Here is a 27,064-nt window from a genome sequence, read left to right on the forward strand (position 1 = left end):
CCTTTTGTGCCTGGTGTGCTTTTGGATAGGTGTTAGAGATCTCACAAGGTTGTGTCCCCCTCCCCTTTTCAGACAGAGAAAAAGTTAATACCCGTAGCTGAACAGCTTTGTGTGAAGATGTTAAGAATAATACATATATATTATTCTCCCTCGCTCTTTGAGATAAATCAAGAACAAGGAAATGGGCTGGTCAGAGCCACTTAGCAACACCATTAAATCAGTGTAGTAACTCCAATCAACAGAGGCAATAGAAAAACTGATAGCCAGAAATAATACTGTAGTTTGAAAGATGGGAAAGCAAAGTTTTGTCAACCGGGCCATCCATCTGCTGATGTTGCATCTCATACTGCTAGATCATGCTGCATGCAAGACACAATCCATTAATTGCAGCATATATGATGATCCCCTCCCGATCCCTCATCAATATTACCAGCCAGGAGACCTGGTCATTGGCGAGATTGTTTCTCAAGTTGTCTTCATGCACGATACACTCGATTTGAGGAAACAGCCGACACAGAACTTGATTGATGAGCCTGTGTAAGTAATTATTCTTTATACTCCTCTCATTCTAAATGATGTACAGTCCATAATTACTAAGGACACATCACTAAGAAATGCCATTCTTTATTTACTTTTTGGGAATGAAGAAACAAGCATTTTGGATTGATAATACATATAGTGTCTTCTCCATTACAATGTGGGCACAAACAACTACAAATTTCCCTTCACCAAAGCCCATTAAAATCCATGGATCCTGTGTATTTTTAGAACCTCCGCAGAATAACTGTAGAAGACTGCTTAGGGGGTTACTGCAACCATGGTGTGGGGGTGGGGAGCAGGTAAATAAATAAGTAAAGAAATAAATAGGTACTGCTGTGGTGGGAAGCTAAGCAGTGTTTCTGTGCGCTCTGGTTTCCGTCATGGTGTCCCATTGTGACAGAAGCAGTTGAGTTTTGCTGCCCACATGACCCGGAAAGCTGTCTGTGGACAAACGCTGATTCCCTTGGCCTGAAAAGCAAGATGAGCGCCACAACCCATAGTTGCCTTGACTGAACGTAACCTCCCAGGGGTCCTTTACTTTTACCCTTTTTTAAGGAGGGTATATGACAACATGGTGGATTTTGTCCTTTTTAACACCCCTCCCAATTGTTCTGTTCTTTCCACATTTTGGAATCCTTGTCCTCCTTCTCCCTCCTCCAAATTTTCTAGTTTTATTGTCTTTTCAATATTCCATTCCAAGTTATCACATACAGAGGATACTACCAATCTTTATAAGAAGAATGAATCAGAATAATTTGGATTTGAATAACCCTTGGCTTTTTTCCCCTACCAGAATTTTGGAGATCAGACAAAAGTTTAGGAAAAGTTGTGACAGATGCAATAATATATATTCCATTTTATATTTGGATTTTTTAAAAAAATTAAGTATTGTATATGTGATGGATTCCCGCATTCACTTTGAATATTGTGACTCACACAGGTACAATTTATGGTGATGAGTGGGAGATAAATGCTGCACACACATTTGCCAATACTAATCAAGTCCACACTCAACGCCCCCCCCCCCCCGCAAGAAAAATATATCACAGTTTGATCTTCTTCTTTTAAAAATGTATATAGGTCCTTGAGCACCAGGCACATCTCAGGAGAATGGCTTTCAAAGCAGGCAAGTTTGTGGGAACTTCTGAGCATCCCCTTTGCACTTCCTTAAATCTTCTCTAATTTCATGAACTTATGGAAGTTGTCTTTATATCTGTATTATGGTATCTCAGATTTCGGATATAAAAATGACTTTTTACCTGTAAAAGGTTTTAAATAAGAATGTACTGAGTAAAATGACAAGAATTTCCATCTGTTCATTTGGGTTCATTCGGCAAAGGTTAGGCAGATTTTGCCAGGGCCAACCAAGGGTGTTTGGCCAATTGAGGAAAACAAAATGCCACCCTCCTGCCACCCCCCACCCCCCAGTTGTGAAGGTTGTGGGGTAGGAAAAGGAGGCTGCGGCAGGTGGGCCTGGGCGAGACTGCAGCTGCCGCCTGATGCCACTGCCTCCTCCTACCACATGGGTGGGCCAGCCCATAGTTTTCTACTTGTTGTTGTTGTTTAATCGTTTAGCCGTGTCCGACTCTTCATGACCCCATGGACCAGAGCACGCCAGGCACTCCTGTCTTCAGTTTTCTACTTACCCTCATTTAATTCCATTGTTTAAGCCAAAGGTGGTAATTCCATTAACTGCTTGGAATAGTTTATGAAGCAACTGGAATGATCCAAAAAATGTTTCTTTCATGTATTACATTTATTGTAGTTCAGTCTATCATCTTACATAGTTTTAAGTTACTCCTCCAATTTGGAAGCTTCCAGGTAACTAAGGATGAAATCTACAAATATGTTTTTATTCATAATGATGATGATGATGATGTTGTTGCTGCTGCTCCTGCTGTTTCAGTAAAACAGGCTGTACCTTTTTCAGTTCAGTGCCAAAGAACTACCAGCATGTTCTGGCCTTAGCATTTGCTGTCAAAGAGATCAATGAGAATCCCAACATCTTATCAAATATCTCTCTTGGCTTCAAAATCCTCAACAGCTACTACACTGCCAGGATGACCTATAAGGCCACCCTCAGCCTCTTTTCTGCACAACGTCACTTTGTCCCCAACTTCAAGTGTCACAACCACAACAATCTGATAGCTCTCATTGGAGGATGCATCTCTGAAATCTCTGCCAATGTGGCCATCATTTCAGACATCTACAAGACTCCACAGGTAAGCTGTGTGCATGAGTGTGGAGATTTCACAATTGTGACACACAATCTAGATGCCTGCCCACAAAGCTTTGAAAATGTTCCCTGATATATTTTCTTTAATGAACAGTTTAAATGTGGACTAAGTGTTAGCTTATCTAGCGAATACATAGCTCTTTAGAAAACAGTACTCACTGAGTGTTCAGCGATGGCTTAACATCAAATGGAGGGAGGTTAAATGGAGTCCCCCTAAAAACTATATTCTGGGACTGAACTGAAATTTTGAATCAATGACTCAGATGAAAGATTGGAAAGAATCTATATCAATGTGCAGCTGGTAAAAAAAGTGGAAGGGTTATTAATATTTCTAATGAATTGGACACAGTATTTCAAGTATGGCCTGGCCAAGGCAGAATAGTGATTACTAAGGCCAAGCATGGGTTTCTCAAAAATAAGTCATGCCAGACGAATCTCTCTTTTTTTATGGAATTACAAGCTTAGTAGATCAGGAGAACACTGTAGACATAGTGTATCGTGATTTTGAAGCCTTAGTTTACAGGGGATTCATTTGCCCGCTTGCCCCAGGACCGAGGAGAGAACAAAAGCACCAGGGAAGCAACTTCTTCTTCGGAGAAAAGAGTTTTATTGAGATCTGCGCAGAGGCAGCCAGTGGAATACTTTCCAAAGACTGGCGGCGCCAATACACGTAAACAAGCATTCTTATACCTGAGAGCATACACTCACCTCCCCAATCCCCCCAATCAGCTGGCAAGGTTATAACTTATTACCTTATATGGCATATGGCTATATGGCTAGCTAAGCCCCCCTCCCTTTCTTCTCTTGCGTTACTGAAGCAAGAAGCATGAAACAAGAAGCAGCTTCTGGCTTGCAGAACTGAAGCAATAGCGGTTTTTGCTAGCTGCTTTACCACAACTGCAGAAGTTAGTTTGGGTGCAGATAATATTGAGTTTAACCCTTCCTTCTCCCTTCACTTTTAGCTAGACTTTTGACAAAGTCCCCAATGATATTCTTGCAAGGAAGCTTGTTAAAATGTGTGTGGAGCAAGATAACTGTTAAATAGATTTGTAGCTGGTTGACTGACCAAACCCAAAGAGGACTCATTAATGATTCCTTGTCATTCTGAAAGAAAGTGACAAGTGGGGTGTCACAGGGTTCTGCCCTGGGCCCGTTGTTGTTCAACATCTTCATAAATGATTTGGATGAAGGAATTGAGGGGATGCTCATCAAATTTGCAGGTGAACACCAAAATGGGAGGGGTAGCTAATGTTGCAGAAGACTGAACTGTGATTCAAAATGACTGTAACAGGTTGGAGACCTGGGACCAAGCTTAAAAATGAATTTCAATTGGGACAAATGTAAGGTTCTGCACTTAGGCAGGAAGAACCAGCTGCAGCGGTATAAGATGTGGGACACCAAGCTTACTAGCAGTACATGTGAAAAGGATCCAGGGGTCCCATCTCAAGGACTGTCACATGGAAGATGGAGCAAGCTTGTTTTCTGCTGCTCCAGAGCGTAGGACCTGAACGCTGCAATTCTATGAGTCTAAGCAGGATGTTAAACATGACAACCTGCTGGATTCTCTGGAACATTATAATTAAAATTATCTTGTAATGCTTCTCAAAAATGGCCCTGCAACTGTGATTCACAGGTGTAGCATGATCTTCTCCATCTGAAAAAATATTCATGCATTTTATTTCAGCTTACTTATGGATCATTTCTGCCAGTACAAGGTGCCAAAAGGCTGTTCCCGTTTTTGTACCAGATGGTCCCAAATGAAGCCCACCAGCACAAGGGAGTGGTGCTGTTACTTCAGCATTTCAAATGGACATGGATTGGGCTCTTGGCTGTGGATGATGACAAAGGGGACAAGTTTTTACAGACAATTGTACCAATGCTTTCGCAGAATCATATTTGTTATGACTTCATAGTCAGAATCCCAAAATGGAATTATGTGGATGAAATGCTAGAATTAGGCATTGAAAGTCTGAGAAACTATGTAAGTGCCTTTCAGAGAAAAGCCAATGTAGTATTTATTTATGGAGAACCTCCTTCCTTTATGATTTTGAGAATTATGCTGTTGGGAATACCATTATATTATTCATCACCACCTCTGGGTAAAGTCTGGCTTGTTACATCCCACTGGGATTTTGCATCACAATCTCTTCACAAACAGTTTGATATACAAACCTTTCATGGCTCCCTAACCTTCACTGTTCACTCAAACCAGCTGGTAGGATTCCAAGAGTTCCTTCAGATGATAAGACCTTCCTGGGCCCAAAGAGATGGTTTTATCCAGGACTTCTGGGAACAATCCTTCAGCTGTTCATTAAAACTGCCTAAAGGACAGGAGGAAGAGGAGAAGACAAGCTGCACTGGGGAGGAGAAATTGGAAAGCATTCCTGGAATTTTATTTGAAATGAAAATGACAGGCCACAGCTACAATGTCTACAATGCTGTCTATGCTCTGACACATGCTTTGAATGCTATATACAAATCCATCACCAAACACAGAAGACTGGGAGGAGACAGACTGGCATTTCAGAATGTGCAGTCTTGGCAGGTAATTACAACTCTTTTTAAAAGTTTTTATTAATATTTTTCAAATTGATGCATTTCATTAATTTTACAGTCATTTAAACATTACAAAACTTGAATTCCTTCCCCCACTTTCTGTGCTTCCTTAAATTTATTTTTTAATATCTTCTGCATATCCAAATTCATTTAATTATCTACTTTAAATATATACTCTTATGAAACTGCAGGTTATTACAATAATCCTGCCAATGTTTTATCTGTTTGCAATTTATCTGTAAATATTCAATAAACCATTTCCATTCTTTTATAAGAAGTTAGCTTGATTTATTCTTCTTCTGGTAAGTTTCACTATATCTGCATAGTCCATAAGTTTTTGTATCCATTCTTCCTTTGCTGGGACTTCTGCTTCTTTGAATTTTGGGGCGAGTAGCATTCTGGCAGCTGTAGTAACATACATAAATAAATTTCTATACAATTTAGGTAGTTCTATCCTATAATTCCCACAAGAAAAGCTTCTGGTTTCATGAACTTTCACCTTTTTGTATCATAAATAAGCGTGCCAGCCAAAAAATATTATCATGACCTTCTAAGTGTAAAATATGTGAATTCTCTAACCTCATCCTTTCCATCAACCAACAGAGACAGGTTGCCTCATAATATAATCTCATATCTGGTAGGGGGACACCTCCTCTTTCTTTTGCATCTATCAATATTTTATATTTTATTCTTGGGATTTTCTCTTGCCAAATATATTTAGAAATATCTTTTTGCCATGCATTGAAGCAATCTGTCCTGCCAATCTCCGGAATAATTTGAAACAGAAATAACATTCTTGGCAACACATTTGTCAGCGCTGCCCAAGGTCCCAGCTCACACAAGACCAACGCTGCTTCTTGCTCAAGTTAAAAAGTCTTTATTGAAGTTCAGTCTCATTTCCAGACGCGCAGCGCGCAACGCTACATCTATCCATCAGACCGTAGAAGTCCCATCTGAATCTCCTCCCCCCTGACACCAGCTTAAGATTCTAGCCTTACTCCACCTCTTCCTCTGTTCCTTCTTTCTCTGGGTCCTTCTGCTAGTCGGAGTCTCAGCCCTCCGAGATTCTTCTGACGCTGATTCTCCCGACTCTTCCCCCCCCCTCTTTCGGGCTTTAGGACCTGGCTCCCAATCCGGGTTTTCTGCTGTCCCGCGCTCCTCCACATTTGAACTTGGGGCGCGCGCGCAGCCTCCCACTTTCCTTCTGACCGTTACACTTGTGTCACTGCTCCCCCTTTCGGGGAGGCTAGCTGGACCTGGCCTTCCCTCCGTCTCCCCACTCCCCGATGGAGGAGAAGCTGGTCCTGACTCACGTGACTCTTCCCCCCCACTGTGCTCTGGTGGGGGAACTGGCCCTACTCCTCCGCTACTCCTTTGGGACTCCCCTCTGGTTCCTTGTTTATGGATCGTCCCCCCTGGGATTCGCCTCGCCCTTACCATAGGCGCCCCCTCCTGGGAATCTTCTGATTCGCTGGAGAAACTCATGGAATCTCTCGGTCCACTGTCATATTCCCCTATGCTCCCCTCTGATTCCTCTCCTCCGCTCTCTATTTGCTCTCTCCCCTGCTCTTCTGCTCCTGAGCCTCTGACATCCATCCCCCCCTCGAAGCCCCCCTTCCCCCCTCCCCCTCTTCGGGTGTGGGTTCCAGGTGCTCCAGCGCTGGGGGTGTGAGTGCTGGCTTCCGTTCTCTCCCCCTGGTGTGCAACCGGCCAGCGGGATCAGGCCCCCCCACGATGGGTTCGTCGACGTCGACTTCCTCTGCTTCCATTTCTCTGCTGTCGTGCTCAAAACCAAGATCCTCCCCCCACACGTCCATGTCCACTTCTCCACCCGGTCCCTCGGGTGAGGCTGTGTGCAAGGGCCCCCTCAGCAGTTCCCTGCTCCACCCCACTTCTGGTTGAGTGTCCCACCAATAGGAACGGTCCGTGGCAAACCCCGAGAGCGACCCCTCCGGGGAGCTCATCCCCCGCGTCGGCTCCTCATCTGAGGAGAAACCTTGGAACGTGCTGGCTGACAGTGTGGGTGTGAAAAGCCAGTCGTCGAAATACTCCGCCGGCATGGGTCTGTGTGGGAAGATCGAATGGAACTCGTCTTTGAGATAGTGCTCCTCCACGGCGTAGCACGGCACCCACTCGTTGGCGCTGGCCGGAGTACCCTCCCTGGCGAGGAGATATTCAACTCCCTCTTCCCCCCATCTGGAGTCCAAAATCTCTGTGACCTCGTTGAGTGGCGTCACCCTCTGTGGTCCCTCCCCTGTTGGCGATGGGCTACATGGAGCTGGTGCGGTCCCTGGTGCCTGAAACCTGTGGGGTGCCTTGTAAGGCGTGAGCACTGACCTGTGAAAGACTGGGTGCATTCTGGAGCCCTCCGGGAGTGTCAACCGGTAGGCCACTGGATTGATTTGTGCCGCGACCTGGTAAGGTCCCAGCTGCTTGTGTCCTAGCTTCCTCTTAGCTAGCGTTCTGGCCGGCACTGCCTGAGCTGCTAACCAGACCCAGTCCCCTACCTGTATGTCTTCCCCAACCCTCCTGTGCCTGTCTGCCTGCATCTTGTAGGCGTGTTTTGCGAGTTCCAAGTGCCTTCGGAGTTGCTCATGGACCTCCTGTAACTCTGCGGCTAAGTGCTCTGCCCCCCGTGGCTCCCCCTCTGCCTCGGTCTCCAACCCCGGGAAGGTTCTGGGGTGGCGCCCATTGTTGGCGAAGAACGGTGTCACCCCTGTAGACCCGTGCTTCGTGTTGTTGTAGGCAAACTCGGCTAGCGGTAGGTAGTCCACCCAGGTCGAGGGCTGTTGATTGGCGTAGCATCGCAGGTACTGCTGCATGATGGCGTTGACCCTCTCCGCTTGTCCGTTGGTCTGCGGGTGTCGTGCCGACGCTAAGTTGATCTTGACGTTCAGGATGCCCAGCAGCTTCTGCCAGAAGTTCGAGATGAATTGGCGGCCCCGGTCGGACAGGATGGACCGCGGCAGGCCGTGAGCTTTGAAAACGTGGTCTATGAACAGCTTGGCGGTCTGTTCCGCTGTGGCCACCTTCGCGCACGGAATGAAATGCGCCATCTTGGTGAAGAGGTCTACGACCACGAGTACCGCTGTTTTGCCGCGCGAACTGGGCAGATCTGTAACAAAGTCCAGGGCCACTTTCTCCCATGGTACGAGCGGCGTCTGCAGCGGTTCCAGCAGTCCCGCCGGCTTCCTGTGTACTGGCTTGGCCCTTTGGCAGGTGTCACACCTGGAAACGTAATCTGCAACTTCTCCCCGCACCTTGGGCCACCAAAAGTCCCTGGTGACTAATTCCGCCGTCTTGTCCTTGCCGAAGTGCCCAGCGCTGGGCGCGTCGTGTAACTGCTGCAGGACTTTCGCGCGGAGGTCGTCTCCCGGTACGTAGAGAGTCCCTTTGCGGATGAGCAGTCCGTCGCGTATCTGGAACTCGTCGTCCTTCGCTGTGCCTCTTCGCACCTCCTCCATCTTGGATTGTGCGAACGAATCCGTCTGCAGCGCGCGACGCACCGTGTCCAGGTCCAGGGTGGCTGAAGCGCACGCCCACGCTTTTGGTGCGAAAATGTGTTTTGCCGCCACCGGTGCCGCTTCCTCGAGATACTGCAGCTTCCTGGATAGTGCATCCGCCATGACGTTGTTGTCTCCCGGGATGTATTCTATCCGGAAATCAAAATCCGCAAAGAACTCCGCCCAGCGGATGTGTCTCTGGTTCAGGAACCTCGCCGTGTGCCAGTACTCCAGGTTCTTATGGTCCGTGCGGACCTGCACTGTGTGTCTGGCTCCAATGAGGAAGTGCCGCCACGCCTTGAAGGCTGCATGAATGGCCAGCAACTCCCTGTCCCAGATGGTGTAGTTCTGTTCCGCCTTGCTGAGTTTCCTGGAGTAGAATGCGCATGGCCTCCATTCCCCTTGCGGATCTTGCTGCAACAGGACGGCCCCCACCGCTCTGTCCGAGGCGTCCGTTTCAACCCTCATTGGTTTGCTGGGGTTTACGTGTAGCAGCTGTTCTTCGGACGCGAAGAGACGCTTGAGCCTCCGAAAGGACTGCTCCGCCTGGTCCGTCCAGGTGAACTTCTTCTTCTTGGAGCTGAGGGTGTCCGTGATGGCCGCCGTCTCCTTCGCGAACCCCTTGATGAACTTGCGATAAAAGTTGGCGAAACCGACGAACTTCTGGACCTCCTTCCGGTTGCGCGGGCTCTTCCAGTCCAACACTGAGCGGACCTTGGCGCTGTCCATGGCAAGTCCCTTGTCGGACAGCTTGTAGCCCAGGAAATCCACCTCTGTCGTGTCGAACTGGCACTTCTCCAGTTTGGCGTAAAGTCTGTGCTCCCGTAGTCTCTGCAGGACCTCCTTGACGTCCTCCTCGTGCGCCTCCTGCGAGTCCGAAAAGATCAGGATATCATCTAAGAAGCAGACGCACTTCTTGTAGAGGAGTCCCGCTAGCACGTGGTGCATGAAAGCTTGGAAACAATGGGAGCCATTTTGGAGACCAAACGGCATGACTCTGTATTCATAGGTTCCTAAAGGCGTAAACATGGCTGTCTTCCACTCGTCGCCCTCCCGCATGCGTATAAGGTTGTAGGCCCCTCGTAGATCCAACTTGGTGAAGATCCGTCCCTTCCTCACCGTCGCGAGCAGGTCTGACAACATTCATCTTTATAGTCAACATTTTACCTAATAATGAAAGATTCATTCTGTCCCAAATTTGCAAATTTCTTTTAATATCTTCCCAGGTTTTAAGATAATTGTCTTTATATAAATTTTCTATTATTTGCTGTTACCCATATACCTAAATATTTAACCTTTCTTTCAATTTTTAAACCAGATACATCTTGTAATTTGTTTTTACTCTCCTCCTTCATATTTTTAACCAAAAATTGATTTTTTCTTTATTAAGATTTATTATATTTATTATATTTATCTTAAGACCTGCTACCTCACCAAATGTTGTTATCTCTGGTAATACTTTGGGGGTTGACTCTATTGGTTCATCTACAGATATCACCACGTCGTCTGCAAATGCTTTTAATTTATATTGTCTCTGTTCCACTCTTACACCTTTAATATCTTGATTACAACTTATTATTTGTGCTAATACTTCTAAAACTATTATAAACAACAAAGGTTGTTTGTTTGTTTGTTTGTTTGTTGTTTATAATAGGTAATTACAACTCAAAACTTTTTTTTTAAAAACCATGCTAAATTTTGTTCCAAAGTCACTCTAGTTTTGCAGAATCCAATTCCATTTAAAATAAACAAATGTGTGGGGCTTTCTTTTATTTTCCGTTTTCGACTAAAGGAACCAAAATGATATCAAGGCATATCAAGTCACCATGTTTTTAAAATAAAAAATGAGTATGAGAGGCATTTGTGAACCTCACTTAAATCATTGCAATACCTTGATCCCCTTGTTCATATTTTCGTTCAATCTAGGTGCATCAGTTTCTAAAGAGTATGGTAATCAATAATAGTGCTGGAGACACAGTGCGCTTTGATGAAAATGGTGAACAAGTTACTGGATTTGATGTTACAAACTGGGTGATGTTCCCCAATGGCTCTGTGGTTCGAGTCAAAGTTGGAGGACTGGAACCTCAGGCTCCTCTGGGCAAAGAATTAACCATTCATGATGACCTGATTGTTTGGCATCCAAGATTTAATCAGGTGTGACACAGCTACAAATACTTGTGTATATAAAAGGGGGGAAACCCATTTTTTAAATCAGTTTATCATTTGACATGCTGTTCAGCTTCTGAATGATTCTAGTTAGCATTATATATATATAGCAGCTCCTTCCCTTCTAAGTAAAAGAATATAAATTGTTTGGCAGCTAAACAGGTGAGCCATAACTGCAAACACTTCCATATATGAAATGAAAAGGACCGCGTGCTGTTCTCTGAGCTGGGGACGAACCTCTGGCCTCAAGCGACTCTTGGGGGATGATTCTCTCTCCTCCTCCAGCCTCACGGGTTGCTGGGGGCTTAGTGCAAACATCTTGTAAGGTATTTCCAAATTCTGGACATGATGACAATAATGCATTTTTAATGCTCAGTCTCACCAAACCAATGAAACAAATTTGTGGAAGCTGATTCAGATCTGATCCTTGCTTACTCTTCATTTAACCTGCCCCTCTTGGGGCCGCCTGGTTCCTGTTGCTCCATTGGTGAAGCCAGCTCAGTTCTAAGTGAATGAGAGAGACTCAAGAAGTGCTCTTTTCAACCTCCCATTTTTTAAAAAAATGTGGTTAGGTTTCAAGAGGGCATAACTCTAACCATTGATTTTGAATGTTGTTACAGTTTTCCAATCATTTTTGGAAAAAAGAAAGTTGGTTCCATCAGAGAAAAATTAGCCACCGCCTCCATTTGTTTTCCCCTCCCAAAGCCCTTCTGGTTGAATAATATATGACATTAAAAACCAAGAGAAAATTAGGTAAACTTCATGCACAGGATTAAAAATAATTCAGTATCAAGCATAAAATAGCAGAGAATCAACTGAAAAAAATGTGATACATGATATGTAAAATAATATATTCGTTCTGAAGCAAGGTAGTCTATCTAATGTCTACTGAATGCAGTTTCAGCCCTGGTGAGGCTCATCCTCAAGCCTACCGAGTGGCAGAGAAGGCAGCCAAGAAGGCATCCTTGCTCCCAGGAGGTGGAGGTGGAGTAAACAGAACTGAGCCCTTGGCTTCTTCTTTAGTCTCCCTTTCATGTGATACAGAATAAGGCATCTCTCTTATTCCTAATCTCCCTGTTTCTGCACAGGTGCTGCCTGTTTCTCTGTGCAATGACTACTGCTATCCTGGCTACAGCAAGAAAAAGAAGGAGGGAGAGAAATTCTGCTGCTATAATTGTGTTCAGTGTCCAGAAGGGACGATCTCCAACCAGGAGGGTAGGAAGCTATATGTACATAGATACTAATAATTTTCGATAATGTAGCATAGTAATTATTTATTTGAAGAATATATCTTACACTGAATTGCTGTCCATTGTGCCTTACCATCACACAGAGAAACATTTAGCTATTACAAAGCATGAACTCAAACATGAACACGTGAACACAGAAAGATTCATTCTCATTACTGGGAATGCTTTTCTTGAAATAGTTAAAAGAATTTCAGGAAGGTAGAAAATGAATCTGACTCTTCTAATGTACTGTTCAGGTAATAATTGGTAAATGTCTAGAAATAACCAGCTTTTCATTCCTCCCCTCAGATATGGAAGCTTGTATCAATTGTCCAGAAGACCAGTATCCCAGCAAGGACCACAGTCAATGTATTCCCAAAGTTCTAAGCTACCTCTCTTACAAAGAAAATTTAGGGATTATCTTGGCTATCTTGGCCATTTCTTTCTCTTTCATCACAATTTTAGTGCTGGGAAGTTTTGTGAAACTCAGGAACACGCCCATCGTCAAGGCCAACAACCGGACCCTCACTTACACTCTCCTCATCTCCCTTCTTCTTTGCTTCCTCTGTGCTTTGCTCTTCATTGGGCAGCCAGGAAAAGGGATCTGCCTTCTGCGCCAAATGGTCTTTGGCATTGTCTTCTCTGTGGCTCTTTCCTGCGTATTGGCAAAAACCATCACCGTGGTTCTGGCATTCATGGCAACCAAGCCAGGATCTGGGATGAGGAAATGGGTGGGGAAAAGACTGACCATTTCAATTGTCCTCTCCTCCACCTTCATTCAAGCTGCCATTTGTGCTCTGTGGTTAAGTACTTCCCCTCCATTCCCAGATAGGGACATGCAATCCTTGAATGGGAAGATCATATTGGAATGCAATGAGGGTTCATCTACCATGTTTTACTGTGTCTTGGGCTATATGGGTTCCCTGGCCATAATCAGCTTCATTGTGGCTTTTCTGGCCAGGAAATTACCTGATAGTTTCAATGAAGCCAAATTTATCACTTTCAGCATGTTGGTGTTTTGTAGTGTTTGGTTGTCCTTTGTTCCAACCTACCTGAGCACCAAAGGGAAATACTTGGTGGCCGTGGAGATTTTCTCCATCTTATGCTCTAGCGCTGGCTTACTGGGCTGCATCTTTTCCCCCAAATGTTACATACTTTTGTTGAGGCCTGATCTGAACAACAGAGAGCAAATAATGGCCAGAAAAAGCGAGAAAATGTAAGTTCATCTCCATGTTATGCTCACTTAGAAAATTCACTGGAAGTCCATATCATGATATTTTAAAATATTAGTGCTTTAATAAAAAGAAGTCCTTTCTCAAATGTATCCTTCTGAGTATAGTTGTACTAGACACACATTAGGTCAATGCCCTATTTTGAATTGACTTACATATGCCAACATGCAGACAATTCCAACAAGAAAGAAAAGTGGGACTCGTCTAAAGAAACCAGTGGGGTTGCATAAGGAACTTACAGAAGAGCTGAGAGTTAAAGAAGGGCATGCATAAGAAATGGAAGAAAGGGGGAATTGCAAAGGAGGAGTATACATGAGTAGCCAATGGTTGCAGAGTGAAGGTCAGGCTGGCTAAAGCTCAGAATGAGCTCAGGCTTACAAGAGAGGTTAAAAATAATTTTAAAAATGTTTTTTTGTCCATGTCCGAAGTAAGAGGAAGAACAAGCAAGTGGTAGGAAGACAGAGAAATGCTGTTGGGTGACAAACACCTACTTTGTCTTTGCCCAAAAGGAAAGTGATGCCCGACCTGGTGATGACACAATAAGTGATGCAAGGAGGGAGCTGCAACCCAAGATAGGAAAAGGGGTGGTAAGGGAACACCTAGATACCTTAAATGAATTCAAATCTTCTAACCAATTGGTCCCTTCTAATCATATTCAGCAGGACCTCCAGATGCCCTCCTTCTTATCTATATGAAACCACTGGGAGACCTCAGCAGCGGGTTGGGGCTGAGTGTTCATCAATATTCAGATGATACTCAGCTCTACCTCTTGTTTAAATTGGAACCAGTAATGGCAGTGAAGGTCCTGCATGAATGTCTGGAAGCAGTTGGAGGGTGGGGGTGGTTAATGGATTGAAACTGAATCCCAACAAGACAGAAGTACTGTTTCTGAGAGACAGGGGACGAGCAGGTGTGGGGAACTGTGCCCCTAAAAGACCAGGCACACAGTGTGGGGGTCATTTTGGATTTACAGCTGTCCATGGAGGCGCAGGTCAACTCTGCGTCCAGGGTGACTGTCCACCAACTCCATCTGGTATGCCAGCTGAAACTCTACCTTCCTGGCCACTGTCTCGTCAGAGTATTACATGTTCTGGTTTTCTCACATTTGGGCTAAAAGATCTACAATGACTCCCAGTACATTTCCCAGGACAATTCAAAGTGTTGGGGTTGATATTTAAAGTCCCTCACAGCTTCGGCCCTGTGTACCTGAAGGAGTGTCCCCACCCCTTGGTCAGCCCATACACTGAGGCCCAGCTCTGAGAGCCTTCTGGTGCTTCCCTCACAGTGAGATTACAGGGAACCAGGCAGAAGGTTTGTGGAACTGTATAAATTTTCATCTGAAGGCAGCCGTATCCTGGGAAGCTTTTAATGTGTGAACACAGTCATAGTATTGTAAAGCTGGATGGGACACCAAGGAGCATCCAGTCTTACCCCCTACAATGCAGGAAACCTTCCCACAGCCATCCCTGGGTAGGGTTGAAGTAACAAATTTCTAGTTAACAGCCAGATGCACTGACGCATTTCATGTTGTTGTTGTTCCTGTTACGATATAGAAACAATGCTGCTGCGAGCTGCTTGCTTGAAAACATCACATGATGTTGGGACTGTCCGTGGAAAACAGAGGGCACCGGAATTAGCTCAGAGTGTAATATGAGCTGTACAGGAAGTGTTTGCTCTCTCGACTGCTGGAGTTTGAAGAGAGCAGTCATGTTTTTTTGTAACGCTGCAAAGACAGAAATAAAGGCATGTAAATACGTTTCTGTCTATCTCTTTCCCCTGCTGGGGGGGCAACAAAGAGGGGGGGTGTTCTTCTCACGCTGAGAAGCATCGCCTATTGCGACCTCTGCCTGGATCCTGCCGCGAAAGCAGACAGGGAGGTCAACAGGAGACCAAGCCGAGTGCCTGGGAGAGTTGCCAGTTTCTCCTGATAAAGGCTTGAATCTCGACAGTTCCCTGTATTTTTGCTGGAAGCCACCCAGAGTGGTTGGGTAGGGTATAAGAAACACACATGATGGACTTCCGGGTTGGCGCCATCGTCTAATGGCGGATTCCCTCCGAGCTCCGGAGGGAATCTGCTCAACAGGGGTCGGGTCCTGCCGCGGCGGCGATGCGGGGACCCTTAGAAACCACAGGCGCTGAAGCCTGTGGACCTGGTGACTCGGTGGGCACCATTTGCGCGCGCCCCCTGACCCGCAAAGAAGCCTTTTTAAAGGCTTCGGAACGGGGGACGGAGGGAGGCGTGGTGCTGAGAGTTCGACTGCTTCCCCTGCTGAGTGAAGCCGCATGCCATGGATGGAGAGCGCTAACTTCTTTCTTTGAACATTTGGATCAAAAGTAACGACCCGTGAGTAACACGGTAATTGGACTTAAAAGGGAAATTTATTTCTGGGAATTCGGCAAGATCGGGTAAGGTGCTAAAAAGGAAGTCAACCTACCCGCCTTGTAAAAATCGTAAAGCAAGGATTTTATTACTAAGGTTGTGTGAATGTCTTTCTTTTTGTGGAAAAGAGCAATTAACTTTATATTGGGCCAATTTAAGTGACTGTGCTGGAGGATAAGAGAATGGAATTCACCCCTCCCCCAAAACCCGGGAGCGATCTGGGAGAGAGCCTGTGGAAGAGGTTTATAGATTTTGACAGCTGTCAAACTAGCTGTCAAAGTTGGAAAAAAAAGGAGAACTGTGTCTTTGCTGTCTTTGCTGGTTACATCTGATACAATTTGGTAACAAATTGTCAAAAATAAAGAAGAAAAGGATAATTTGTTATTAAGTAACTAGAATCCCTCTAGAGGGGATTCAGGACATTACAAAAATGGCTGTAAGTGGAAAAATACTGGCTGAACTGGAAAAGACTTTTCGTCTCTTGGGAAATCTACAGGAGCAGACAAATGTTTTGACTATGAATGTAATAACAATGAAGGGAACAGTAAACAAAATTGCTGAACCTGGAAAGGATATGATTCAAGCTCCTGCAGATGAACAGGGAAGTGTTGTTGCTGATCCAAAAATCCTTATAGCCAAACAGGAGAAAGAGTCTGAGTCATTTGAGGTGCCGTTTAAAGAACATGAGAAAGAAGGAGGCTCTGGGATGTTGCAGATGACTAAAGAGAGCCAGAGGCCTGTTAAGTTGGTAATAATGAAAAATAAGAACATCACGATGAAAGTTTGGTTGGAAGTGAAGAATGGAAATTGGAGAGATCTCCTCTTATGGGGATCTGAAGACATACGGGATATAAATATGGCCAATGCAGAATTTGGAGCCTTTGGGACATTTGGACTTATGAGAAGTAAGAAACAAGATTTTGGCTCCATTGTTAAATATGGAGGTCTGGCTGGAAGAAATATGGACCTTACCGGAACAGAGCCTCTTCGAGATTCGGAATTTAAAATAAAGGACTATCAAGAAAACCGGCAGAGAGGAATTGAGAGAGGATTAAGTGCTTCGGATGTGAGATCGCCAGGCTGATTTTGGATGGACTGATGGACTTTGGTTGGGGATCGAAACCGGGAAGGGGGGTGGTAGGGCTTCGGGAATCCAAAGGGTGTAAAAATATAATTCTGTTTTAATTAAGTTGGTTTTTGCCACTAACATAAAAATGGGGAATTTGGGGAGAGATTTAGGGCCGACCTTAGCAAAAGATTGTCAAGAATAAGTGTTGGTGTATAAAGACTGAGATTTTTAAGTTTGAATAGGTTAATTAAATTGATGGAGGAATTTTGGAAAAGTATGTTAAGAATAAGTTTTGAAATATAAAGATAGAGGTTTAGAAGTTAAAATTTGATTAAGCTAATTGAATTCGAGGAAATAAGGTAAAGTGGGGGGGATAAAAATTGCTGAGCTAAAAATTGGAATTGGAATACAAGAAGGGTAGGTGTGGGGAAGTCAAGGAAATTGGGTATGGAATGTAATTAAGGTAAAATTTTTTAACTGTTGTTTTTTCTTCTTTTCTTTTCTCTTTCTTTTTTCTTTTCTTTTCTGTTTTTCCTTTGTATTCTCTTTTGAAAATTTTAATAAATATAATTCTTTTTTAAAAAAGAAACACACATGATGATGATGATTCTGTATTATTTTTGGTATTGACATTTCTATCCCCTGAAAGGTGTCCATGGCACCAAAACATAATGCAATTATGAAATAAAACAGTGAGAATATAGGAAGAGCATGGCTGTTGGATTAGGCCAATGACCCACATCCTGGACTCACAAGAACCAACCAAATGCCTCAGCTGAAAGCCCTGGCTGGACCGAAGCGCAGCAGCATTTCCCCCTGTGGAGGCAGAGCATGGGCCTCATGGCTAGCAGCATGTTGAAGATTTAAGCCCTCCCAGTCTCTTGAAAAAGCGGGATCAGCCCCATTGGGACCCTCCTGCCCTAACTGTGTGTTTTGCTGCTATGAGGTACAGGCTGTTAGACTAGTTGGGTCTTTGGTCTGATCCAGCTGCAGGGCTCTCATTAGCTCTGTGTGAGAAAAGTTCAGGCCAAACTCCCCCCCCCATAACACACACACACATTGAGTTATGCCACATATATGAGAAACATGTTTTTATCCAGCTCTGCACCTGCGTCTTCAGCCATTCAAAACTCCAGAAAGTTATTGAGGTGAAACTTCTTCCACTTGTAATTATCAAAATCACAGTGATTTCTTCTTTTAAAAGCTCCAGAGATATTTCTGGAGATTGCATAAGCATCAGAAACAACAACATTATATTAATGACACCGTGGCAGTGAAAGAAAACATTGCTGAAGAGGATATTTCCTGTGTCGGAGACAGTCTGAGCCATGATTTAGTGCAAGCAAAAGGCTGGGGAAAGAAGAATATATGTGTAAGATGCAGAGCCAGAATGAGATCCCTGCTGCTTCTGTTGCTGCTTCTGCTGCTAATGATGCACCATGTAGTCTGCAGGAACCAGAAGGCAAAATGCCCCTTGAATCTGGTCAGGGATCAAACTGGTGCTTGCAACTATTACCGGGCTGGCGACTTTCTCATTAGTGGCATTGTATCTTCAAAACATTTTGTTAATCAAGATGCATATATCTTTTCCAAGACACCCTTTACCAGCACTGAGAAGTATGTCATCCTGTACAGAGGGATGTCACGCTTACCGTACTTCTGCCGTGGTTCCTATTTATCAAGGAAATAGCCCTTATTTCAGAGTTGGGGGGGCTGGGGGCCCTACTGATGTCACTGGACTAGAACCCCCATCATCCCTGACCAGTAGCCTACTGGCTGGGCTTCATGGGATTTGGAAGCTGGGAAAAGAGTCTCCTCAAAACCTCTCCTATTTCCTTGTCCCCTGGGTCTTCCCTAGTAAAATATTCTACTCATGCTGCTGTGTTGCATTTTGAAGGTGGTAAAACAATAATGTAAATGAATCTGGTCTGGAATCAAAAGAATGCACTGAATTATCCCACCTGCGGGGTGGCACAAAACTCAGGCAGTCACCAAGCTTCAATGATTTTATTTATTATTATTCTATTTGGACAATTTAGAAACTATTTAATCAGAGTTGTCTTTTAGGAATGTAACGGTTTAAAACATTTTAAAACCCTCTGTGTGACATTTCATGCTGAAAAGCAGAAAAAATATGCTTTGAATTAAACAAATGAAATAATGCAGGTAATATGACTTAATTGTTAGTGGAGTCAGATCTCTAAAATGTGAACAAGAAATATTCATTTTTTTCACACACACATTTTCAACACCACAGGCTTCATCTGTAATTAAAGATGCATTTTCTGCTTCCTCTCTAGGACACAAATTGTTCCTAACCAACTGTCTTCTAACATTGTGGTCATTTTTGGCAAAACCCTCCTCCTCCTTGACCCCCATTTTTCCTTCTGAAGAACAACTGAGGAATTTACACAGCTCCTCCGGGAAGCAGCCAAGACCACTGAAGCAAAAGCAACCTTTGCGGCTTCACAGTATTTCACAAACTTCATTTTTTAATCAGTTTTATTACATGGAGACTCTGCGTCTGTTCTCCTGTAATGGAGCATGAATTGCCCAATCTTTATTGTATAATGGACAGGAAAAAATATTGGATATAAATGCAATAAGATAATTAAATAAATACTAATCTCTGTTGGTCAGATAATGTTTGTTTTCATTCAGCTGTGAATTGTAGCTTTATACTTCTTTATTCCTTTATTGTAGAGAGTCACCTTGGTTCTACTGGCGCATATCGTCCTTCTTGTTCACCATCCAGGAGATCAACCAGGATCTCAGGCTCTTACCCAACATCACCCTGGGCTACAGCCTCTATGAGAACTACGCAGATGCAAGGATGACTTCAGATGCCATGCTAGAGCTGCTTACAGGCAGTGGAAGCAATATTCCCAATTATCACTGTGGCGATCCAAATGACCTGCTAGTTGTTCTTGAAAGGGGAAATTCTGCCATCTCAAAAGAGATATCAGCCATGTCAAGCATCTACAAAATCCCACAGGTATGAAGGGGTAATGGAAGGTCAGAGAATTTGAAATGCATGCAGTAATCTTTTCATTTCCTCACTAGATCAGTTATGGCTTCACTGCCCAGGGTCTTGAAGATAAAACTCAGTTCCCTTTTGTCTACCGGATGCTCCCCAAAGAGAAAACTCAGCACCAAGGAATTGTCGAGTTGCTCCTGCATTTTGGATGGACGTGGATTGGCCTCTTGGCTCCGGACAATAACAGTGGAGAAATGTTTGTGAGCGCCTTGACACCTCTGCTGATCAGCAGGGGGATTTGCACTGCCTTATCAAAAATAATAAAGGAAAATGATCTAGCACTTAGGATCAGCCCAGGTGAACCTTTTTTCATCTGGAGACAAGTCAGTGTATTTGTTTGCTATGTATCTGACACAGTGGGAATCTTCAAAATTGTGTCGATACACGGAATGTATGAAAAGGAAATAGGGGCGAAAGTCTGGATCACAACATCTTTTCAGGAAATCAGTATTAGCTTGTCTATTCCCCCTATGTACTTCCAGTACATTCATGGGTCTCTCTCCTTCGTAATGAAGACCAGAATAAAGAGCACAAAACGTGATTACTATGCAGTACTTTCCAATCTTCTTCAGCATTTTCTGGGGAAAATGTTTCAATGTTCATATTCAAAGCCTGTGTTGTCTGTGAAAGGCCAGACAAGATGCAGAGAGGAGGAGAACCTGGAGGCTCTGCCGCAAGAGGAGCTGGAAAGAGCCCTGTCTCAAGACAGCTACAGCACTTACATCAACGCTCAGGCTGTGGCTCAGGCTGTCAATGCTGCATTTTCATCTAGATCAAAGCGGCTGCTGATGGTGGGGGAAGGAAACAAGGGGAAACATCAAAGGCTACAACCATGGCAGGTATTTTCTTCCCCGTTTTGCAAATTGAATTACACCGTCCTAACTACAATACAATTTAGAGGTCAGGCAAAAAATAACAACCCTCTTTTGGGATTCCAGTGCATATAAAAACCTGTACATATCATACCCTCCAACATTTCTCTGATGAAAATAGGGACGTCCCATTCCATAATAATAATTTTACTATTTATATCCCACACCTCTTACTGGGTTGCCCCAGCCACTCTGGGCAGCTTCCAACACATATAAAAACGTAATAAAACATTAAACATTAAAAAACAAAAACACTTTCCTATACAGGATTGTCTTCAGATGGCTCAGGAGTTGGATAACTCCATACCCTCCCAACATTTCTCCAATGAAAATAGGGACAGCCTAAGGAAAAGTGGGACATTTGGGGATCAAATCAGAAACTAGGATGGCTTCTCTAAATCAGGGACGTCCCTGAGAAATTAGGGACACTGGGAGTGTCTCTATTCCATGGTTTTATATACTAATTTTGTGTCAAGGCTCAGATCAGTAAGTCAGCAATAAAACATCAAATCACCAGAAACCAGTAAACTTAACTCTTTATTCAAAGTGAAACAGAAGCAGCTCTGCCCTCATTGTCCCAGTAACACTTCCCTGAAGGTCTGGCTGGATTGAGGCAGTTGCAAGAACTGAAGGCCCCCACTTTCCCTGCCCCCCCATGCTACTCCTGCCCAAGTCACTAACCAGACAAAAGGAAGGTAATGTAGACACCGAGAGAAATAAAAAGAGTCGCTCTGGCCACAGGTCTCAGCAGGGGAGGCTATCAGGGTAAACTGAGTCTGATGCCACAAAAGAAATCTGTGCTTTGGAATTCTAGGGGTTGTGGAAGTGGGAGAAAGGGGAGAAGTTTCTGCAAAGGCCAGTGGCGGGTTCAGGAGGGCTCTCTCTGCAATGCAAGGCCACTGTGTGGGGCTCTTTGCCACTGAGATGACCATGCTGTAAGATCTGGACTCACTCCAGCTCAACTTAAAGCTATGGCAGTCTCTACTTCTCTTGCTTCTCAAAGGAACCCTGACCCTGGGGGAGCACCTGGAAACGCCTTGGAATCTCACTACTGCTCTGAAGGGACTGGGAGTAGTGCATGGCTTGTGGCACCCTTCTAGTTGCTGTTGCTGTTGCTGTTAACTGTCCAAAGATCACAGGGCAGATCATAGCATAAAAATATAGAATGAGGGGGAAAACCTGTAACAATAAAATAAGAAAAGCAAATCAATAACCCTCCTCTCACAAACTCATTTAAAAGGCCATGGATTGTGATTTAAGATCTGGATACAGAGGAATGCTTTTGTCAGCACTTAAAAATATGTCATGAAGGCAAGCCTCCCTTCCGCAGAAAAGTGCCGCTCTCGTGTTGCCACCCTCTGAACCTCTTGCGAAGGAGGCACAGCACAGATGACAAGGGCAGGGTCTGTGCAGGCCTTCTCTGCAGTTACCCTCGTAATGTGCAATAATCTTCACTCGAGATAAAAGAGACTCCTGTGGAAATGCTGCTCTCTCAGCTCGTTCCAATGCACTTATTCCCAAGCACTGTTTTTTAGGATTGTGCCTGTTAGACATTTTGGATGTCTACGTTCTTTGTGGGTTTTACAATAGTATTGTCATTTGTATTAATCTCATTCTTCAAAGCTCCTTGTTATTTTATATGTAAATTATATAAATACTTTAATCCAGAGGTTTTCAGCCTTTTTTGAGTCCACAGCTCCCTTGACCAGCCACATTCTTTCTGTGGCTCACCAGCGGAGAAACAAGCTCCAGACCTCAGAAGCCCAGTTATTTCAACCTTTGCCTGCAGATCAGGCAGCCCCTCGCCCCTTTTCAAATACCATCCCTTGTGGAGTGTTCCCTCAGTCTCCTCTCCTCTTCTGTCCCTTCTCCTTGGGAGTCCTGCAGGCAGCCACCACAGCCGTCCCTGATCCCTGAGCCACCCCCCGCCTCAAAGAAAGATGACTCCTCATGCGGCCCCATGGGGGCCTGGAAAGAGGATGCCTCCAGCCTTAGTGGTCCCACAAGCACAAGAAAGGCCAGTGTGGTGCCTGCCTGCCTGGCCTCCCACTTGTTTGTCCCTTCCACAAAGCAAGGGCTGGTGGACTGGCTGGCTGGGCTGCCTCACCCACCTGCTTGCTTACTCCAAGGCACCTCAGCTCCTGGCACCCAACACCCCCTGGCCAGCCCCAGAGGCACCATTCGTCTGGGGAGCTTGTAGACAAGCTTGTAGCCGCTGCAACAAACAGCTGTGCAAGCCTTTGGGAGGCAGAGATGCAAGAGGGCATCAAAGGAGGGAGGGAAGGAAAGAGGGATGGAGACCAGTGTTGCCCACGGCACCCCTGACTATCATCTGACACCCCAGGGTGCCATGGCACACTGGCTGAAAACTCCTGCTTTAATCAATCAAATGAAATGCCTGAATAGGGCTTCTAGTCTAGATGAGTCTAGCCCCAGTTCATGTGAGTAGAACTAAGATATTCAACATGGTTTCTTAATACTGCCTTCCCTGTCGTTCCAGCTTCATCCTTTCTTAAATGAAATTCAGTGTTTCAATACTTCCAGGGGCAGACTTTGTTTGGATGAGAATTGGGAGCTGCCTTCTGACTTTGATATCATGAATTTGGTGATGTTTCCCAATGAGTCTCGTGCAATGGTGAACATTGGGGGCATCAGGAGAGAGGAATCGGGTGTAATAAAATTCACCATTAATCCAGAAGCTATCGAGTGGCCTAATAAATTTAACAAGGTAGGGGGTGTAAGAGACGGAGATGCTTAGGCTCTTCCTTGAGCAACTGCTGTAAAATGACATTTTGTGGCCAGCCAATGGTGCCTTAACTACCCAGTCACAGCTGCAACTCCTCATGTCATGAACCCCTGGAAAGTGTGGGTTCACTGCAGGCCATGGGAAAATCATGGGCCACTGGACCCAAACTTTCAGAAGGGTCCTCAGCAGCCTGGGCCAGTTCTCTTGCCATGAACATCCTCTGCCTTGCGACCCCTGCAGGGCTGTTCAGATATTAAATTAGATGGGAGAAAGCTGCAGAAATCACCTTGCGATCATTGGAGGAAAGGTCAGAGGATGATGATAGCAGTGATGATGATTATGATCGCCAGAGGGGGAACCTCTCTGTTATGTAGGAGCTTCCCACAAGAGGTTCATTTCTCCCCTTCTTTCCCAGGACTCAAAATTTATTTTAATAATGATCCAAGAGTCAGTTTTTCATTACTGTATTCAGGTGTCTGTATTTTCAATTGGTAATCTTCATCAGTTTGTTCTGTAGCTGCCCTTTTCTTAATGCTGTGGTTCTAGGATTGCTATTTGCTTTATGTATATTTTGTCCTCTGCCTTGAGCAGACCTTTGTATAGAAAAGTGTGATATAAATGTTAAAACAAGCAAGCAAACACACCCAAGTGGTCTCCCTGCCATGCAGTTCTGCATCAAAAACGATTCTCCGCCAGAGTAGATGGGGTGAGTGGGATGAGAGATCCTGTTTGGTGGGTCATTTCCAAATTCTATGAGGGAATTTTATCTGCACAAATACTCTGGACACTTTCCCCTCAATACATCTTCTTCTCTCTATGGTTAGACTGCACCTCGTTCCAGGTGTACTGAAAGATGTCGACCTGGATATGCCAAGGTGGTTCAAGAAGGAAAGCCTGTTTGCTGCTATGCTTGCGTTCCATGTGCAGGAGGGGCGTTCTCCACTCAGGCAGGTTGGTTGCTCTAAGGGAAAGGCTCCTTGGGAGAATAAATTCAGGGCGGAGATTCATTCAGGTGCATTTTTTGTGGGAATTCTGAAGACATTGCTGAATGTACATCCTTTCTCTTCTCTTCTTAATCACCTTCATTCCAGGAAGTGATTTGAAAGAAATGCCACAAGTCAGCAATCACTGGGGTTCAAAACGGGAATCATTGCTTTTTGCTATTTTATACTGAGCTTCCAATGATAAAGGAACTAAAACAGCACTAAAAAAGAAATGAATTTAGAAAGTGATTAAGTAGAACTAACAAATGATGAGAAGTGGCAGATTTTTAACACAGTAAAAGCGTAATACAAAATAAATGATACAGTATATGAAAATGATTACAATGCAATAGATGGACTATTCTGATCTCACTAGTATGAGAATTGCATGGAAGCAATAGAAAACTGTCTGCATTAACAAGGATAAGTTAAACAAATGTGTCTTCAGGATTATGCAGGAACCATATAATGCAGTAAACCAATGTGGAGGCCATTGCCTCTCAGTTAATCCGAGATCACAATGTTGCTTTGGTGATTAAAATGAGAATAAGATTGTGCACCCCCTCTATTTCCCTGGAGGAAAGGCAAAATAAAAAGGGTAAACATTTTTCTAAAACCAACAAACTATTTCCCCCTCTCTTTACCTATTTACACATTCTTATCTCCTGACCTATGCCACATCAGCATAGACTTTCAAAAAGCCACTCTGGGTGCCCATATGGAACAACTGCATATCCCTGCATGAGAGGATTCCTTTCCAACTCTACAGTTCTGTGATTCTATTATTCTCTTTCTCAGATACAGAACATTGCACCAAATGCCCAGAAGATCAGCATCCAAACAAGGACAGAGATCAATGTGTCCCCAAGACTGTGACCTTCCTGGCTTCTGAAGAACATTTGGGGATTATATTAGCTTGCATTGCATTCTTCTTGTCTTTAGCAACAGGCATCGTATTAGCAATCTTCATTAAATACAAAGAAACTCCACTAGTCAAAGCCAACAACCGGAACCTCTCCTACATCCTGCTTGTCTCCCTTCTGCTTTCCTGTTTGTCCTCCTTCCTCTTCATTGGGCAACCAAGAATAGCGACCTGCCTTCTCCGACAAACGGCCTTCAGCATCATCTTCTCCGTTGCAGTTTCTTCTGTCTTGGCCAAGACCATCACGGTGGTGCTGGCCTTCCTGGCCACAAGGCCAGGGAACAGGGTGAGGAGATGGCTAGGGAAGAGTCTGGCCAACTCCATTGTCATCTGCTGTTCTGGTGTGCAAGTTCTCATCTGCACCATCTGGCTGGTCTCTTCTCCCCCATTCCCAGAGCCCGACATGCACTCCCAGGCGGAAGAGATCATCTTGCAATGCAACGAAGGGTCTGTGGCCATGTTTTATGTTGCCCTCGGCTACCTGGGCTTCCTGGCTGCCATCTGCTTCATGGTGGCATTCCTAGCCAGGAAGCTGCCTGGCTCCTTCAATGAAGCCAAGCTGATCACATTCAGCATGTTGGTCTTCTGCAGTGTTTGGGTGTCTTTTGTGCCCACCTACCTGAGCACCAAGGGGAAGTACATGGTGGCTGTGCAGATCTTCTCTATGTTGGCCTCCAGTGCTGGGCTCCTGGGCTGCATCTTCCTTCCCAAGTGCTACATTATTCTGCTGAGGCCTGATCTGAATACAAAGGAGCACCTGACAACAAGAACTTAAGATGGCATCTGAGGCTTAAAACATTCAATGCTGTCGATGGCCAGCACAGTAGAAAGGAAGCACATGTAGTTGTCTTGGGATTGTAGCTTCACATAGTCCTCTTCATTTCACATGAATCCTGCAGATGAAAATGAATGTATATGTCATGCAATGCCCCCCAAGTAAACTGGGTTCAATGTTTAATGTCCTTTATTACTACCTGATTTCTCACTACATAACTGATCAGGCATGTTGGTCCAGCTTCTCCAGAGGATTGGGAGGACCCAACACAACATCACATGTGCAACATTACACAAGGCCCTGATGTTATTGTTATGAAAAAAGAGCAATGCAGAAGCGAGCTCCAGGTGGCTGGAATGGTAAACAGGAAGCTGATGTTTTGGGACTGGACCGTGGGAACCAGGGACGGTCTATTCAGTGCACTGAGCACCGGATGTTAGCTCCGAGTGGCGCATGACCCTGTACTGGAAGTACATGGGTGGAGTTATTCTCTCTCTGGTGTTGATGATGAGAGGGTACAGACATGATTTCTCTGTACTGCTGGAAAGACAGGAATAAAGACATGTAAATATATTTCTGTCTGTCTCTATCCCCTCCCTGGGAATGGAGGAGAGGGAGGAGTGGTGTGTTCTTTTCACGTTGGGAAGAATCGCCGATTGGAGACCTCCCTTGATCTTGCCGGGAGTCGCAGACAGGAGGTCAACAAGGATTCAAGCCAGGCACCTGGAGGGTGGCCAAATTCCTCTGAACTTCGCTGGCTCTGCTGGCTTGAATCAACATCTGGTAGCATTGTGCCGATGGTTTATCTGATCCATGAG

The 27,064-nt window shown here is 44.6% G+C and overlaps 3 protein-coding genes across 4 annotated transcripts in view; 2 read left to right on the forward strand and 1 right to left on the reverse strand.

Moving 5' to 3' along the window:
* On the forward strand, positions 1–15,034 carry LOC310746044 (vomeronasal type-2 receptor 26-like). 2 transcript variants are annotated; one of them, XM_083579670.1, is made up of 7 exons: positions 1–537; positions 2,471–2,762; positions 4,461–5,321; positions 10,762–10,989; positions 12,090–12,216; positions 12,335–12,487; positions 15,016–15,034. In XM_083579670.1, the coding sequence occupies exons 1-6, from the start codon at positions 290–292 to the stop codon at positions 12,451–12,453; spliced, it is 1,875 nt and encodes a 624-aa protein (XP_083435796.1). In that variant the 5' UTR covers positions 1–289; the 3' UTR covers positions 12,454–12,487; positions 15,016–15,034. The 2 variants fall into 2 exon arrangements, with proteins under 2 accessions (XP_083435796.1, XP_083435795.1); XM_083579669.1 differs by lacking the exon at positions 15,016–15,034 and having other exon boundaries at positions 12,335–12,660.
* Positions 1–27,064, reverse strand: part of LOC310746018 (uncharacterized protein) — a 79,458-nt gene that overhangs the window by 40,012 nt on the left and 12,382 nt on the right. The window lies entirely within an intron of this gene.
* LOC310745991 (vomeronasal type-2 receptor 26-like) lies at positions 12,502–26,535 on the forward strand (the record flags this gene model as incomplete). Its single annotated transcript, XM_083579495.1, has 6 exons — positions 12,502–12,599; positions 19,615–19,906; positions 19,975–20,787; positions 23,321–23,548; positions 24,391–24,517; positions 25,348–26,535. 6 exons carry the CDS (start codon positions 12,502–12,504, stop codon positions 26,244–26,246), a joined length of 2,457 nt encoding a protein of 818 aa, XP_083435621.1. The 3' UTR covers positions 26,247–26,535.

Source organism: Podarcis filfolensis (assembly GCF_964270895.1).
Source record: "Podarcis filfolensis genome assembly, chromosome: 12".
Lineage (NCBI taxonomy): Eukaryota > Metazoa > Chordata > Lepidosauria > Squamata > Lacertidae > Podarcis > Podarcis filfolensis.

Excerpts from the sequence above, each read along its gene's own strand:
- LOC310746044 (XM_083579670.1), top strand. The coding sequence starts at position 290 with ATGGGAAAGCAAAGTTTTGTCAACCGGGCCATCCATCTGCTGATGTTG. Across the intron at positions 2,763-4,460 it reads ACATCTACAAGACTCCACAG|CTTACTTATGGATCATTTCT; the intron begins GTAAGCTGTGTG and ends ATTTTATTTCAG. Across the intron at positions 12,217-12,334 it reads GACGATCTCCAACCAGGAGG|AGAAACATTTAGCTATTACA; the intron begins GTAGGAAGCTAT and ends ACCATCACACAG.